Genomic DNA, 18,411 nt, shown 5'->3' on the forward strand with positions numbered 1-18,411 from the left:
TTGTCCACGTAAGCTCGGATAAGTTTATTTTTGTTATTTTATGTTTCAGACTGCTACCTCATTTTGAACCCTTTATAAATTGCTACTCCATATCTTTACTTGTAGTATTAAAGACAAATTACTTGTAGCGGTTTGTTTCTAAATTAAAAATTAATCCATACGTATTCTGAGCCTACGTGGACTGTATTTTCGTAAATAAGTTTCATTCCAACGCAAAATCGTAAATAAATTTTTAAAAAAGCTATGTTTTTGTAAATCATCCGATATTAGATCCATATTATATAACTTGAAGTCTTGAAATCTTTTTCCTTTAAATATAGTAAATTGTCATTAACTCATTAATCATTTAACTCGGGTAAACAAACCAAACAAATTCAAACAACACTAACATTAGTCCTTTCATCGTATTTTCGGCGCATGCCTAGCTCTATCTTATTATCTCTATGCCAATGTATTCACGTAAATTAGTCTTAATTCTCCTTAATATACATGATAAATAAGATGTTTTGAATCGATTTCGAGTTTGAGTCGAGTTTTGACCAAATCAAGTTTTAATCGAGTTGTACTCGAGTAGTTCACAAGTTGTCTCGTCTCATAAGCACTCCTAGTATATGCCAATGTATTCATGTAATTAGCTCCTGATTCTCCCTAAAACACACGACAAATTAGACATTTGTTTGTTACTTTAAAGCATCTGCCATATAAGCATGGGTTTCTGTTAATTTACGCATCCCAACATTATTAAAATCCAAATAATCTTCAATTTACTACTCGTACTATATAAATTTCCGCCATTTTCCCTCTCTTTTACTTCAATCTATCTACAACAATCCGCTGATGCTTTAAGGTACCCTTGATTTCTTCTAATGTTTAATACTTATTCATCAAAAATTTTATACCCTATTGTATAGTTTATGCTTTTTTTTTCTTGATTATTAATTTGAAGATCCCATCATGTAATTTTTATTGATAGTTGATTTAAGCATAGTTATCAAGTCAACGAATGAAATTTAAATGCAGTTTAGGGGTATTCTTTTGATCATTTTGACCCATTAGCTGTTTATAAAATTTAAATCTTTGATTTTTCTTGTGGGGTTTTGGTTATGAAATGATTATTTGAATTGGATCATTTGAAAAATTTGAAATTGTTATCGGGTTAATCGTTTAAAACAAGTTTGCTGAAATATGTTGTTTAGAATGGAAAATTGGTTGGAAATTGAGAAGTTTATAACTTTATTTTTGAAAGAATAGTTGAAATGATAAGGTATTTAATGTATAGATGAAAACTGCAAATTTTAATTGAAAAAGTAGGATGGAAACTAGAAAAAGCTAGATGAAAGGTAGTTGATATTATATTTGATCCTAAAAAGCTTCATTCTTTAGCTAAAATTATAAGTTAACTCAAACTTCAAAAGCCAGCTTACACATAAATATGATAAGCTAGCATAAATTGGGAGTTGAACATTAATTCAAATAATTAATGTTTTCCAAACTAAGTTAAAAGTGATTAGCTAGCATGAATTCGGAGTTTAAAACGGAAGTTAAGTTTGGTGGGAAGGTACATGAAGTGCTTGCTGAACACATCTCATTGATCTAATATGCCTAAAAGGGAGTGGGGCTAACAATAGAGCATGGTTGTGAAATATATTCTAGGCAATGTCAAATTTGGTGATACTTCAAAAATAGGGTTTTCTCATTACCTCATACATTTACAAATCCTTTCATCGCTATGATTTTATTGTTGAAGAAATATATTTTGTATGTTGCTATTCTGTAAAAAAAAAAAAACTTTAAAAGAGCATAGGACAAGAAAATTGTAAAATTGATTTAGTTATATGCCTTTTGAATTACATTGTGGATTTGTGGTAAACTGACTTCTAGATTGGTTCCAATATAATGCCGCCTTCTTTTTTCATTTGTAATGGCATAGAGACTTGCTTTCTCTCTCTTTATGTAATAGGGTTGAGCCTTGTTTGACTGTGGTTGTGGTTGGTTTTGTTACTGGGCTACTACTTGTAAGCTACTAAGCTCACTGATATTGTCACAAGTAAATTGCATAAATGTTACAATAGATGTTATTTTGTTTAGTCACAAAATTGCACTAAGTGGTTTATGCCATCTTATGTATGCAGCAGTCTATGTAAGCATCTGCTGATTGTCAGTAACAATGATGAGGATGGAGAGGATTTTGTTGTGGACAACTCAACTTCTTTTTGCATCACTTGTCTTCGTGAGTTATGTTCACAGGGGGGATGCTGGGTTAACAAGCACTTTTGTTCGGTCAGAGTGGCCTGCAACTGATATACCTCTTGATAATGAGGCATTTGCTGTTCCAGAGGGTCATAATGCACCTCAACAAGTGAGCACCTGCACTTCTGAATCTAATAAGATAGGAAACACAACCTCATTAACAATTTTCTCATTAAGTACTTTGGCTCTTTCCCTGCATTGTGAATCTCGCCACTTAAATGGCTTTTAACTTTTTATGGATTTAATTTATGCAGATTCAAACAGATATATCAATTTCTTATGTTTATTTGTGCCTTGTCTTGTTTTGGTGGCAATTTGTGTAAAATTTAAGCTTGTTAGTGCAAAAATCCAAAATTTTGTTTATCTGTTGCATGCTATCTTCCTAGTTGGGCATTATCTTTAAATTTGTGCGAGTTGCATGTGGTTTCTGTGACTTACTATTCAATCCTACATTGGGGACATAATATGGGCTGAACTTAAAAGTGGTGGAGGCACCCATTAGTATTGAGTGTTTAAGAATTGTGACAGATCAGTGGGAAAATGAATTGTAGGATGAAGAGGTTAAGGTTCATCTGATTCAGTTTGAAGAAGAGGTTAAGGTTTATCTTATTCAGTTCAACTCACTTGAGTAGAAATAGAAGCCTTGTCTATGTAGTTCCCTGGAAAAGTAACTAAATGTGCATTCATTCCTTAATATCTGCTGAAGATGGTTTTCATTCCCTTTATATCTTTTGGTGAGAATCAGAGATAGTTGTTATAGGCTTAACTCTATAAGGTGGTTTTACTCTATTGATGGTGCATCTCAATTGCTTGAATTTTGTTCCTGGGTTTTAAATGGTCTATGATGCATTCAAAGACTGGTATTTTGGTTGAGAGGATGGCAATGAACTCACACAAAGATGGAAAGAGTTGCCAAAACAAAGCATTCTGAAGAGTTATATCTCCTTTGTGAATAAGTTGAACTTGAAACCACTTGGAGATATAAGTAGAGTTTGAAAGTTCTCAAATGAGCATCACATGCACAATCTGGACTAGGATATATGGCCATAAAAAGTCAACTACAATTTAGGCTTTATTTCGAAAGTATATATTATAAACATAATTTTAATATATACCATTGAATACGGCATTATGTTGCCTGAAGATGAACTTTAGTGTTCTGGAAATGAGATCATTGTCAAGTTTTAAATTATTAATTACTCTTTTGGGTGGTTTGATGGCAGGTACGGATAACACAAGGTGACTATGATGGAAAAGCTGTTATAATCTCATGGGTAACACCTGATGAACCGGGATCTAACAAAGTGCAATATGGAACATCAGAAGATAAATATGATTTTACTGCAGAGGGGACAGTTGCAAACTACAGCTTTTACAAGTATAATTCTGGTTATATCCATCACTGTCTTGTTGATGGTCTTGAGGTACTGCTGTTTGTTTGTGACTAGCTACATTTGATTGTAGTAGCTTCACTAATCACATCTTTTCTTTCCTCTTATATCATTTTCCTCCCTTTGTCTTATGCTTTACAGTATAACAAGAAGTACTACTACAAGATTGGAAGTGGTGTATCATCTCGCAAATTTTGGTTTCAGACTCCTCCTGAGATTAGTCCTGATTCCTCATTCAAGTTTGGCATTATTGGTTAGTGTTTTAGTTTCTTGTGCAAAGCATACCTTTTCTATTTATCATGAACTTGTGTATTTTGATTGGCTGTTTAAGTAGTATGTTGCTTCTTGGCTCTTAGCTAAACTTTTACAGATTTAAGCAATAAGCTGGTTTTCTGTCTGCTTTGAAAAATAGCTTACTTACATAGTTTTTGGTTGCTGCCAATTCCTGATTCCAGACAGATATCAGGATTCTGACTTGAATTATGCAAATTCTTTCTTTCTTTATTTTTTTTCTCCAAATACCGCTCTGTATGCGAGCATTTTTTTTTTATGGTTACACCTGACTATGTCACTGATTTCATGTTCACTTTGCCTATCCTGCCCCCTTTTTGGCTAAACGGTAAAAGAGAGATGATCAAGTACTTACAGTAAATTTTGACATTCTTTTGGTCTGTTTCAGGCGACTTGGGTCAGACATATAACTCTCTCTCCACACTTGAGCATTACCTTGAGAGTGGCGCGCAAACTGTTTTGTTTGTTGGGGATCTTTCTTACGCTGACAGATATCATCACAATGACATTGGAATCCGATGGGATACATGGGGTCGTTTTGTTGAAAGAATTGCGGCATATCAGCCTTGGATTTGGTCTGCTGGGAATCATGAGATAGAATACATGCCTGAGCTGGTAAAATTTTCGATGACATTGTCTGAGGACATTTTTTTTTGTCTATATAGAATATAGATAGATATATTTGTATCATAAGTAAATCCACTTATTCAAACAGAGATGTCAAATTTTTGTGTTGCTTCCTTGCGACTCTCGTTTACAGTACTAATAAACCATTATCTTTGACTTTTTTTAGTCCATAAAAAATCAATTTTTTTTACTACCTCTGTTTCATATTATTTGCAACGATTTGACATAAAGTAGAGAGAAAAAAAAATGTCTAATCGTTGCAAATAATATGAAGCGGAGGTAGTACATATAAAAGCATAGTATTCAATATTGAATGCTTAACAGCTATATTGGTTAAGCTTAAGGCAAGTAATCATTTATTTGAATGCAATATTTCGATTTAATGATGTATGAATCATGTCTCTATCAGATGCATGAATAAGTTTTCATTTCGTTGCCTATTGATTTGTGGTTCGTTTCTGTATTTAGGGAGAAGTTGTGCCTTTTAAATCATACCTCCAGAGATACACAACTCCTTATGCAGCTTGTAAAAGCAGCAGTCCCCTTTGGTATGCTATCCGGCGGGCATCTGCCCATGTTATTGTGCTGTCTAGCTATTCTCCTTTTGGTAAGCTTTAACTAATTGATTTTCAATATTCTCATTCAAGCAACATTTTTTTTCCCCTTTTTGTTGAAGGTGGTGGAGGGGGGCGTTTAAACTTTAAAGTCTTGTTCCATATTATGTAATTCTTTCTTACTATTGGGTGTTCTATAAAGCTTCTATAGTCTACCCTCCCATCAAAGAAAAATACAAGCTTTGCCTGCCCCCCATCTATTGTTGTACATCAATTCCAGTGCTTGACATGCACTTTCCTTAGAAGTCCATGGCCTTGTGTGTTTCGTGTTTATTTAACTCTTTCTTTTTTTTTTTTTCCATATACTTGACTATATATAATTTCCTCAACAGTGAAATACACTCCACAATGGAGATGGCTTAGAGAAGAATTGACGAGGGTGGACAGGGAGAAAACTCCATGGTTGATTGTTTTGATGCATGTCCCAATTTACAACAGCAATGAAGCACATTTCATGGAGGGTGAAAGTATGCGATCTGTCTTTGAGGAGTGGTTTGTTCATTACAAGGTTGATGTAATCTTTGCAGGCCATGTTCATGCATATGAGAGATCGGTAGGTTTTTCTGTCTGCATTGACTTTTATGTGGCTAATCAACTGAAGGAAGACATTAAAATATCTGTGTTGGATTTCTAAGCAATCTTTCAATCCAATAGCACGACTTTAGGACACTGTTCAAGGCACTATTTTTTACTAGGCCATTTCTTTTGGTGTAGAATTTGTCAACAAAGGACTATTAATAATGATGGTCACATCTTAAGTGAATTACATTTGGTTTTCTGCTCCATTATGCATTTATGCTAGTATGATGTGTTTTTAATGGTCCTTTTTCGAACCTAGTCATGTAACAGACTTCTTTCCCTTGGATAGAAGAACCCTTTTGTTTGGTAGGATGAGTTACTCAACTAATTTTTTCTTATTCTTTTGCAAGTATCGAATCTCAAACATACAATACAATGTATCTAGTGGTGAACGTTATCCTGTCCCAGACAAAGCAGCTCCAGTATACATTACTGTTGGAGATGGTGGAAATCAAGAAGGTCTTGCTGGAAGGTGATACTATAATCTTTACATTGTAAATGACTAGAAGGCATCATTGTGCTCTTACTTCCTTTACAAGAACTTTCAAACAGGCTTTTGAATTGTTTATACCTTTTTACCATTCAGGTTCAGAGATCCACAACCTGATTATTCAGCATTCAGAGAATCTAGCTATGGGCATTCAACATTGGAAATCAAGAACAGAACACATGCTATCTACCACTGGAATCGGAATGATGATGGGAAGAAAGTGCCTACTGACTCCACAATTCTACTGAACCAGTACTGGTAAGTCCACTATCTGATTGTGCTTGTAGATAAAGGTTTCTGATTACTGATTACTTGTGAATCTCCATGGATTTTGGTGAATATTTTGGCCACAACTAGATATACCATGAAATCGTGAAGTAAATCTTACATTTCTCTAGTTAACAAATGTGGTGATAAAGAAGTGTTCTATAGTTGATTATATACGTAGTCCACTTTTTTCTTTTGTAAAACACGAATTAGTCAACTGCCATGATACCAAGCAGCATAATGTGTGCTGCCTCATTCAGCTGTACGCACTGTAATACTTATATGACGCTGCCTCTCGAGTTACATGGTAGGACAAATTTCCCAATTGACCCTTTAGCTTACAATTTCCACCAATCACAACTACTAAATTCATCTTTGAATACAACATATGTCTGTCTTGGTTAAGGTTGTACACATCTTTTTCTTAAATTAATGTAGCATTATGAACCACCAAAACTGGGGCTCAACTGTTTTCTACTCTGCGTGAGCACATCTTTTATATGTTGAGGATGAAGAGTTTGGTTTAGGTTGTACACATCTTTTATATGTTGCCTCTTTGATGAACATTCCTTGAGACAATCTATTGTTATGACGATACAGGGCAAGCAATAGCCGCAGAAGGAAGCTGGAGAAGCCATCTTTTGGGGCTGCTGTTTTCTAATGTCAATGTTGAGGAGTGAAATCTTGTATAATGTCTTGATTAGGTTGAGATAACATGTTTCTGTAATGAAGTTTCAGGTCTTCCAAACTTTCAGTTACTTTGCTGTAATTTTATGGTGCCTTCTTTTGTTGGAAATCAACATCTCAAAAGTAAATGTCCAATTTTTTTTTCCCCCAAAAATATGCTTCAAAATATAAAAACAATTGACTAGGAAAAAATTGATCACAAATGATCCAAACATAAATTTTCATATTATTTGAGTTTGCATCTTTTATATTGTCCGTGCAATTAAGTATAACATGTTCGAAGTTTACCTGAAAGAAGTATTGTTTACAGAATTAATAAGGTGGAAACTAAAGTGGTTAAAAAAAAACTATTGCTTTATTACTTCGTATAAGACATAAATAGATTGATCATGATGATGCAACTAGTCAAGGTGGAACGTAATAACCGAGTTGGTAGGTGAGGAGCTTAACCCATGAATAGGTGACCCATCCAAACTTGTACTTGGGTCAAAGTCAATTTGCTAGGAATTAGCATGGTTTCTGACAAGATTACAGCTCTAATTATGGCAGAAATTAGGGAAGAACAATGATGATTATATTGCTAATATGTTAATTACACTAATAGAAGGATAATTCCACTTTCGAGAGATGGATTCTCTCCCAAGTATGAGCTTTCGAGAGGCTCACTCTCTCCCAATAACAATCTTCAATAATATTCAACATGATCATTATTCCTCCTAATGAGGCCTATATATAGAAAAACCCACTTAAGAGATCTAACTTATTCCTCAAGCTACTACTAATAGAATATGACTAACATACCCTTCCCCTAATATTAATTCCTTGCACAATTCATACCCGATAAGCCTGGTCGATGGGTGGATCAGGATTGGTCATTGGGTTGATAGGTCAACCCGACCCGACCCAATAGCCACCTCTGACAGGCTGATAGAAATGTAAGAGAATCTAATCCAAACTCTCAAAATTTTGACAAATGAAAGTCTTGTTTGTTTAATATTTCCTTAATCACCTGTCCTCCCATCATCTCAGTATCTAAGCATGAATTCTGTTGAATGTTCCAAATTGCATTAAAAAAGACCGTGAATTCCATTTTTTTTTTTTTTTTAAAAAAAAAAAAAAAAAAAAAAAAAAAAAAAAAGTCTACATTTTTCTTCAATTTATCCACCATGTTCATTCTCTCTCCTCAGTTCTTCCTTGCCATTGATGCTTCAAGGTAATCCCACCATTTCTTTTAATAAATTTCTGATATTTAAGATTAAAATTGTCAATTTAATTTTAATTTTTTTGCTGGTGTATGCCCCTTAGTTGAATTATCAATTTGGTGTTTTTTAGGTGGTAGAATGAAAATTTAATGTATTTTAAAGGCAATATTTGGATAAATTTAACCCATTGTTTTTTTCTAATTAAGGTTGTTTTTGAATACATTTAATTTTTTTGGGTTTATGAAATGATTACTGGAATTGGGTTGGTTGGAATTTTGAATTTCTATTTGTTTAATTTGATTGATTTAAGGTGTTTTCGGCTAGTAATGTGATTAAAAATTGAAATAAAAAATTGGCTAGAAGCTAGAAAAGACCAGTTTAAACGACAAGCTAAGGTTGATGGTTATTTGATCTGAAAAAGTTTCATTCTTTAGCTAAATTGACAGGCTAACTTACCAAACATATAAGTATGATAAATTGACAAACTAGCTTAAATTGGGAGCTCAAAAGAAGTAAATTTAGCTAAATGATTTGCCAAACTGAGTTTTCGGAGTCGAAATCACGAAAAATAAATGAGATGGAGGGTAGCTGAAGTGCTTGCCAAGTTGCCACACACACCCTTAGTTGATCTAGTATGCCAAAAAACAATAAGAGGAAATTTACTATAGCTTGTGCACTCACAAATCCTTTGATTGTTGTTATGATTTTATTGTGCTAAAAGTACTGAAGAAAATCTGTTGCTATATATCAAGAAGAGAAGAAACATCGAACATAAATCGTCTACTACATAATAATTTATCTCAAAACTGCACTAACTCACTAAGTGGTTTATGTTGTCTTATATATGCAGGAGTATATGTAAGCATCAGGGGACTGTAAGTAGTGACGATGAGGATGGAGAGGATATTGTTGTGGGCGATTCCATTTCTTTTTGTACCTCTGATGAGTATGGTTTTATTTAGCTATATCCATGAAGAAAGTGTTGGGATAACAAGCACTTATGTTCGGTCAGAGTGGCCAGCAACTGATATACCTCTTGATAGTGAAGTATTTAAAGTTCCAGAGGGCCGTAATGCTCCTCAACAGGTAAGCACCTACACTCTTGACTATTCCCATTACTCTGGATTGGAATTTCTCCATTTAAGTGATTAAACGAGGATTGAATAATTTAATTTATGCAGAAACAATGCAAGTTTAATATCCTTTGTTATATCTGTGTTTTGTCTTGTTAAACAATTTGTGTTCAATTGAAATTTGTTAGTCCAAAAAACACAGTAGTTTTGCATCTCAAACGTTGCGTGCTACCTTCCCTTTGTTGTGCCCTGTGCCTTGTGACTGGCTCATGGGATTTGCATATGAATTTGCTGACATACTATGCGCTCATGCAAATTATTTTCCAACTTTTGGGGGTAGATGGGGAATTGGAATGGTTTGAATTTAACCTTATAAATTTTGCTTTAAGTGTAATATATACTACTACCTATGTTCTTTATTATGTGCAACAAACGAATTTTATATGTCTCAGTTTCTCACAAATAATACCCCTTTGCTTCACATAATAAGAAACAGAGGTTGTATATATATAGTGGGAGAAATTATCCGTTACTACTGTTTGTTTAAGAATGGTGAAAGATTAGAGAGAAAAATAATCTTGAGAGAAGAAGCTAAGATTCATCAATTCAATAATAGAGACATAGAACCCTTTTTGTGTAGCTTCCCGGTAATTTTTGCACTAAATGGTAGCCACTCCCCTATATTAGTTGGATATAATTAGGGCTCCAATTCTCCAGGTTATTTGGTGATAACGCATCTTAGTTGCTTAAGTTTTGTTGCTTAAAGCTTTTAGATGGTCCATGATGCATTGCGAGGCTTGGATTTTGGTTAATTGCTTTCCAGACTTGAAGGTGAAACCAAGCTCTTCATGGAGCTATAACTCCTCTATGAAATTTATAAAGGTGAAACCATTTGGAAATGGAAGTTGAGTTGGAGAGTTTTCAATGAGCATCACAAGCATGTTTGTGCAGAAGGAGATATGCCAGTTTTTAGTAGAGAAAGGCAGGCTACACGGATAGATTGTGCTTTGCTGGTGCCAAGCATGCGACATATGTAATGAACCAGCCGTACCAGGAATACAATCGAAAATGCACAATAAACAATTAGGAAGCTTAAAGGAACACCATGGCCTAGGCAGGGGCATGGGCATGAGGAGAAGGTATAAAAACACCTCATCTGTTTTTTTTTTATAAAAAAAAGTACCTTATTTTGGCATGGCAACACAAGACCAATCCAAGGCATCACAAGGTAAGGCAAGGAAACACAAGGCCAAGCCTAAGACATCTTAACACATGATAACGAGAGGTAGCCAAGGCATGAATGAGATGGGTTTGGACCTCTAGTCACCAAGTGGACCAACATTGAGAAGCACCTTGATTTTTAAACTTGCTGAGTCCAAAAATATCCTCTATAAGCCAAACTAGAAAACTCAAGTGATGGTAGGACATACATGCTGGGGTCATATTTTGTTTGTACCATGTACAACTTGTACTCAATCACATAAAGGCACATCGTGGCCTACTGGCCTCCAATTAATTAAAGAAGGCGTATACATAACCGGCTAAATTGACAATTTAAAAGCAAATTAGGCGATTTCAACCACCCAGGCTCTCGTGGGGTCCATAGGAAGCACCCCGACCTCTCTCTTTTTTGATCCTGTAAAAGTTGAAAATTGTCCATAATTGAAGGTTATAATTCAAGCTTTTGGACTAATTTTGAGAAAATTTTCCAAAACTGAAATGAGAGTGTGGGGTGTCCTTTTGGGTCATAAAAGTTTATTTAAAAACATAATAAGCCTTTTACTAGTTCTACAAACACAAGAATGTATTCGACTTAATTATGTGGCTATTTCAATTCCAAGATTAAATGGCTATTTCAGAAAAGTCCACGCTTTCACACTAATTTTGGGAAATTTTTCCATAACTAAAGCGAGCGCGTAGGGTATCCTGTAGGATCATAAAAGTTTATTTAGAACCATAACAAGCGTACCAGTTGGTCTACAAAGTTCCAAGAATGAGCTTGGTTCAATTACATTGATATTTCATAATTCCATTACATTGGTTGTCAAAAGCTATAAGAGATGACTGTAGCCACCCAAATGGCCTCCTAGGGTCTCGTGGGTTCCATGGGAAGCACCTCAGCATTAATCCATTTTGGGTCTGAAAAAGTCAAAAATTGTTCAAAACTAAAGGCTACAATCAACGCTTTTGGACCAATTTCGGAAATTTTTTCTGAAAATGAAGTGAGCTTGTGGGGGGCACCTTGAGATCATAAAAGTTGGTATGGAAACATAATAGGGCTACAAATAGGTCTACAAAGTCCTAAAAATGTGTTTTGGTTTAAATATAAAGCTATTTCATAAATTATGTTGCATTGGTAGTCAAGAGCTGCAAAAGATGGTTCTAACCACCAAAATAGCCTCCTGGGGCCTTGTGTAGTCCATGGTAAACACCCAAGAATCTTTCCATTTTGGGCTCGAAAAAGTCAAATATTATTCAAAATTGAAGGCTATAATCCACGCTTTAAGATCAATTTACAGAAAATTTTCCAAAAATGAAATAAGTGTGTAGAGTACTAGAGTGTTCACCAAGGTTATAAAATTTAGTTTGGAACACCATAGCAAGCCTTCCTATAGCTCTACAAAGTTCCAAGAATGAGTTCGGTTCAATAATGTGGTTATCTCGTAATTAAGTTGCATTGGTACTCATGAGCTACAAGTTATGGTTTCAACCACACAAATGACCTCCCGGGGTCTCGTGGGGTCCATGAGAAGCAACTCAGCCTTTTTCCTTTTTCTAGTCGAGATAAGTTGAAAATTGTCCAAAGCAGAATTCTATATAATCCACACTTTCAGACCAAATTCTGTAAAATTTTCGGTAAGAGTGAACTGTGGGGTATCCTTGGGGTCATAAAAGTAGGTTTGGAACCACAACAGGTCTACCTACAGATCTACAATGTCTTGAGAATGAGTTCGTTTCAACTATGCTGATATTTCAAAATTGTGTTGCATTGGTAATCAAAAGCTAGAAGAGATGGTTCTAATCACCAAATTGCATCCTAGGGGCCTATTAAGGTGTCAGGATTCTTTCATTGGGTTATCAAACCCAAATTCACCCATTCATAACCCACCATGTTGTTGATACATGCATCCTTGGTTTGTTTATATTATATTATATATTCCTGTTTGCTACTCAACACCATTACCAACAACCTCCCATTGTTGATTTTGGGAGTTTACAATTATTCATAATGAAACCTTTGATGGAAAAGTACCCATAACAAATGAAATCTCATTTCATGGAGGAAGAAAGGCAGGAAATAAGTTAGAGGTAATGAAATCAGGAGGTCTATATAAGTAGTGGAGTACGGTAGGAATAGGAGGCAGTATGAGAAATTTATTTAAGCCTTACTTAATTAGTTTCCTTTTGGGAGTATGTCTAAGTCTCTCGATTACTTGATCACTTGACATTTGTTTTTAATGTTCTGTGATTTCAGCATCATTAATCAAATTCACTTTCTACCATTAATGTCTGGTCAGTTATGCTAGTTCATAATATCATAAGTGCAATTGTTCTGCCCACACTAATTCCATATTCTTATCTTCTTTATTTATGTGATCTGGACCGTTGGAGGATTTAAATTATATATACACTTACCTATAAAAATCAAACACAAGTTACTATAAGCCATCTTCTTTGTGGTTAAGTAAATTAAATCAAATTTCAAGAAATTCATCAAGGGGCTCACAGGCATTTACAGCAAAAATCTATAACCACCTTAAAGAACAGCTTGTCTCGCCTTGGCATATTATTAACCTTCTGGTAACAAGTCTAACTATTTATTTTATTAAGAAGAAAACCTACCATGTTAACTAAACATCAAAAGTAACTATTGAATATAGTGAGGGTGATGTTTGTTGCCTGAAGATGACCTTCAGTGTTACACAAATAAGATATATTCTAGGCTCGCTCTAACTTGATTATCCATTTGGGTGCTGTGGTGGAAGGTGCATATCACACAAGGTGACTATGATGGACAAGCTGTTATAATCTCGTGGCTGACACCTGATGAACCGGGATCTAGCAAAGTCCAATATGGAACATCAGAGGATAAATTTGATTGTTCTGCTGAGGGCACAGTTGCAAACTACAGCTTCTACAAGTATAATTCTGGATATATCCACCATTGTCTTGTTGATGGTCTTGAGGTAATCTAGTTTGTTAGTGGCTAGGTACATTTGGTTGTAACAGCTTCATTGGCTTACATCTTTTTCTCTTCCACGTCTATCTCTTTTTTATGCTCTTCTCTTCCTTTGCTTTGTTTTCTGCAATACAGTATAACAAAAGGTATTTTTACAAGATTGGAAGTGATGACTCATCCCGCAAGTTTTGGTTTCAAACTCCTCCCATGATTAATCCAGATTCCTCGTATAAATTTGGCATTATTGGTTTGTGGTTTCTTTCTAGTGGAAGATTTTTTTTTTCTTCGATTTTTGTCATGAATTTTTTGATCTGGTATGTAGCTTCTGGCTAAGCTTTTACATGTTTTAGCAGTAAGCTTGAGTAGTAGAAGATGGTTTTTCAGGACAATATCAACTCAAGTGCTACTTTTAAAGACATCTCTCTTATGTAATTTACATATGCCTTTGAAAATAACTTTTAAACCCGATGCTGCTGCCTATTTCAAACATACTGTTTTATCCTACCCGGAAAGGATGGTGACTCACAACCCTACCACCACTGTAATTCGCTAAGTGTATATAAGAGATAAGATCTTTATAGTTGGAATTCTCATTCTTTATTGTCTGTTTCAGGTGACTTGGGCCAGACGTATAATTCTCTCTCTACACTTGAGCATTACCTTCAGAGTGGAGCCCAAACTGTCTTATATGTTGGGGATCTTTCTTACGCTGATAAATATCATTACAATGACATTGGACTTTGATGGGATACATGGGGACGTTTAGTTGAAAAGGCTGCTGCATACCAGCCTTGGATATGGTCTGTTGGAAATCATGAAATAGAATACTTGCCTGAATTGGTAAAGATTTTAAATTTCTTTTCCGTCTGAAGAATTTTATGGTCTTGATTTTGCATTTGACAATTTTTATAAAAGGAGAAATGGTTTTGCTTTCTTGGAGTATTTATCAGGTGATTATATCATTTTTGGGAGGGATAAATTTTGGAAAAGTGGTTTACAATATCTTTGTGTGTGTGTGTGTGTGTGTGTGTGTGCGCGTGCTGGGGGTAGGGTGTTGATTCTGTGTGTGTTTTTTAGGTGTGACAAACTTTCAGAAGATTCGTATATATATTCTGATTATATGATATGTGAGTCACGTCTTTTCAAAAATATACGACTTTGTTGTCATTTTTTGTTGACCTATTGATTTTTATTCTATTCTGTGTCCAGGGAGAAGTTTTTCCTTTCAAGTCATACCTCCATAGGTACGCTACACCTTATGCAACTTGTGAAAGCAGTGATCCTCTTTGGTACGCTATCCGGCGAGCATCTGCCCACATTATAGTGCTCTCCAGCTATTCTCCCTTTGGTTAGCTTCTGTCTGCCTTGCATCTATCTCATTGGAATAACATATGCACTTTATTGGGATGGAATGGGGTGGGTGAAGACGGTCATAGCATCCTGCCATGTACTTTTAATTGATTATCAGGTGTTAAAGTGTCTATAGTGATGTATAAAACAGTTCAGTGGTATTTTTTCAGCCAAAGAAAATAATGTTGGTTGACATCTTGACAAGCTTTCCTAGCCTCTGATCTAAGTTATGCATCTTTCTGTGATGGGCTTAGAGTCATTATTGTATATATTGTAAATGGGCATGGCACCTGAAGATGGCGAAGAAGTGTTTAAAGCACATTCATGGACACAATAATCTGAAAGAAAGGGAGTTTTGGAAAGTGAGCTATATTTTGTAAGACTGGGTAGTATATGCAACAAAGGGGAAGGAGACGAAAAAAAGTTTTTGATAAATTACTGGCTTTCAAGAAATTTTATGATTGAGTTTAATTCTCAAAGGAAAATTTTGATAGTTGAAGAAGCCTTGGACGTTGGAACCTTGAGGGTAAGCAATCATTTCTCAGCCATATCATAAATGGGAAAGGTAGATAGCATTTTGATTAATTGATTTACAGTCGTCAACCTCATGATGAAAATGCCTCCTGACCAATCCATCCTGAAGACAATAAAATATGACAACTGAGCATAAGCCCCCCATAGTTGTGTTGACTGTTGAGGTCTGATCAGTATGATAGAGTTACAGTAGGCATGGTGTGGAAATGTCACTCATTTCCCTTGAATATGTGAGGACCAAGTAGTTCTCTATAGGCTTTGACGTGGAAATGTCCTAATCTCCTAAATTTCAAACTGAATGTAAGATCAGAGAAATGAGTGAAACTAGGGTCTCTGCTATTGCAGCAGTGGCTTCAAGATGTTTACTCGCACTTGTTATAACTGATTCATCCCTATGTTAGAGTGTATGAATTTGATCATGAAAACAGAATAACTAGTGTAGTAATATTTGCAGTACAGCAGTATTTTAACAATTTTGAAAAGGTTCCTGCTACCTTATGGAGTTCTGAGGTGGTTTCAGGCTTGAAACCAACCTTTCTAAATATTCTGTTTACTATGCTTTTCCCTTGGTGGGGGAGACCAACCTTTCTAAATATTGTTGTCTACTATCACTCCATGTTCAATGTTCAAAATTCCAGTTGCTGTTGCAAGCCAGTTTGAAAAGTGAGGATTTTAGTGTGGTCTGTCTGCCAATGTGAGGAAAGATCATCTAGTTGGTTTTGTGACTTGTGTCTATCTGTTTGCAACAACTTTTACTGCTTATCATGCACTTTCCACAGATATATGTTAGCATGCATACTTTTTCCAATCTGAGACTGATATATGATTTTTCACAGCAAGAGGCATGCCGCAGTGGAAGTGGCTTAAGGAAGAGCTTAAGAGGGTGGACAGGGAGAAGACCCCATGGTTAATTGTTTTGATGCATATTCCTTTTTACAGCAGCAATGAAGCAAATTTTATGGAAGGAGAGAGTATGCGCTCTGTCTTTGAGGAATGGTTTGTTCATCACAAGGTTGATGTAATCTTTGCAGGCCATGTTCATGCATATGAAAGATCGGTAGGTTTGTTTTTTTAAACTACATTGATTTATTATGATGCAAAACATGAATGAAGTACTTATTTAATTAATGATTAAGTCGTAGGAAATCATGGTCAGATATCTATTATGTGTCCGATATCCTAAACAAACGCCTTAACCAGTACAATGATATTGGAATGAGGTACAACAGCACTGAAGAAACCTAATAATGTTTGATAGTAGTTTTTACAATGAATTATAGTCTATTTTACATTTCAGGTATGCTAGCATGACGTTAGTGAAATGGTGCTTATACTCTATTTTTCTTTTGCTAGAATCGAATCTCAAACATACAGTACCGTGTATCTGGTGGTGAACGTTATCCTGTCCCGGACAAAGCAGCTCCTTTCTACATAAACATTGGAGACGGAGGAAATCAACAAGGTCTTGCAGAAAGGTGAGGCTTAATTTTTTACATAGTAATCATTGTAATATTACTTCTTCGTTGAGATTGTTTAAAACAGTAGGTTGGTTACTGAATCGAGTATCTCTTTTCATCATACAGTTTTATAGATCCACAACCTCAATATTCTGCATTCAGAGAATCAAGCTATGGACATTCGACGTTGGAGATTAAGAACAGAACGCATGCTTTCTATCATTGGAATCGAAATGATGATGGGTTGAAAGTGCATACTGACTCCATGGTTCTATTGAACCAATACTGGTAAGTACACTATTTGATTCTGTTTGAAGGTAAATGATTTTGATACTTTGCACATTCCTCCAGAGATTTAAGTGTTACTCTATAATATAGAATACTTTAATTGTGCATCTTCCTTTTGTCAAAAAAAAGAAATATTTGCATCATTATAACTGGTTTGCTTAATTATGTTTATGTTTTTGGTGAACTTTATTGAAATTTTTTATTGTGATGGCTATACAGGGCAAGCAATAATTGGAGAAGCAGGCACTGAAAGGAAGATAAACATAATACATTCGTCATGGAAATCGGTCTCAAGATCCCTTGAAACCTAGATAGTAGAGCTATTCATCACTCTTTAATGTTTTTTATTTTTTTATTTTTTTTATCGCATTTACATAAATATGATTTGAAATCAGTGGCGTATTTAGGGTGGGTTCAGTAGGTTTATTGAACCCACTGATTTTTTTGAAAAAAAATTTTTTAAAAAAAAAAAGTTTTTTTTTTATTTTTTAATTTTTTGTTATTAAAAAACCAAAAAGGAAGGATATATACCATTAACCTGGATTTTTAGAAGAGGAGAAGTTGCATGGCTTGGTGGTTTTTTGGTGGCTGATTAGTGCGCCTTAAGCCCCTAAGTCAGGGATTCGATTCATGGGTTCAATCATTTTTTTGGCCTTTTTGATTTTTTACATTTTTTTTCTCCAAGTGTGAAATCACCAACGCGCAATTATTAAAATAAAAAATCGGAGGACCCATACCTTACGAAGTTTAACGATTTCAAACCCACTATTTTGACTTCCTGAATACGCCACTGTTTGAAATCAATGTCATTTTTAGTTATTTACGTAGAATTAGTATCAAATTTCACAATATGAATAATGTAGTCATAATTTTTTCAATAATTATGTCTATTGTTTGAAAAGTCAATATTTTTATGTAACTAAATCCAAAAGTTTGGAAAGTCAATAAAGCAAAAAAAAATATCGTCCGTCGGAGGTAGCAAGTCTCACCTAATCATAATGATAAACATAATTTGTTTATCAAGTGGAATTTTGGTAAATAAAATGCATTGAAATTTGTTCTTGGTGGTTTAAGTTATATCAGTTTTAGTAAACATCGTTTATGCCTTGACGCCATGAAGAAATGAAATAA

General features: G+C 34.9%; 1 protein-coding gene and 1 pseudogene across 3 annotated transcripts; both read left to right on the forward strand.

Annotated features, from left to right (window-relative positions):
- Positions 1-690: 690 nt before the first annotated feature.
- On the forward strand, positions 691-7,350 carry LOC145578462 (bifunctional purple acid phosphatase 26-like). 2 transcript variants are annotated; one of them, XM_081635774.1, is made up of 10 exons: positions 691-847; positions 2,133-2,359; positions 3,474-3,674; positions 3,783-3,894; positions 4,321-4,547; positions 5,028-5,166; positions 5,506-5,726; positions 6,103-6,224; positions 6,339-6,500; positions 7,110-7,350. In XM_081635774.1, the coding sequence occupies exons 2-10, from the start codon at positions 2,168-2,170 to the stop codon at positions 7,168-7,170; spliced, it is 1,437 nt and encodes a 478-aa protein (XP_081491900.1). In that variant the 5' UTR covers positions 691-847; positions 2,133-2,167; the 3' UTR covers positions 7,171-7,350. The 2 variants fall into 2 exon arrangements, with proteins under 2 accessions (XP_081491900.1, XP_081491899.1); XM_081635773.1 differs by having other exon boundaries at positions 2,136-2,359.
- Positions 7,351-8,123: 773 nt separating this feature from the next.
- Positions 8,124-18,222, forward strand: LOC145578463 (bifunctional purple acid phosphatase 26-like; annotated as a pseudogene). The gene is made up of 10 exons (XR_014098870.1): positions 8,124-8,409; positions 9,249-9,484; positions 13,458-13,658; positions 13,787-13,898; positions 14,265-14,491; positions 14,861-14,999; positions 16,372-16,592; positions 16,889-17,010; positions 17,119-17,280; positions 17,500-18,222. The product of XR_014098870.1 is annotated as a bifunctional purple acid phosphatase 26-like (transcript).
- Positions 18,223-18,411: the final 189 nt, after the last annotated feature.

This window comes from Chenopodium album, chromosome 14 (genome assembly GCF_948465745.1).
Source record: "Chenopodium album chromosome 14, dcCheAlbu1.1, whole genome shotgun sequence".
Taxonomy (NCBI): Eukaryota; Viridiplantae; Streptophyta; class Magnoliopsida; order Caryophyllales; family Amaranthaceae; genus Chenopodium; species Chenopodium album.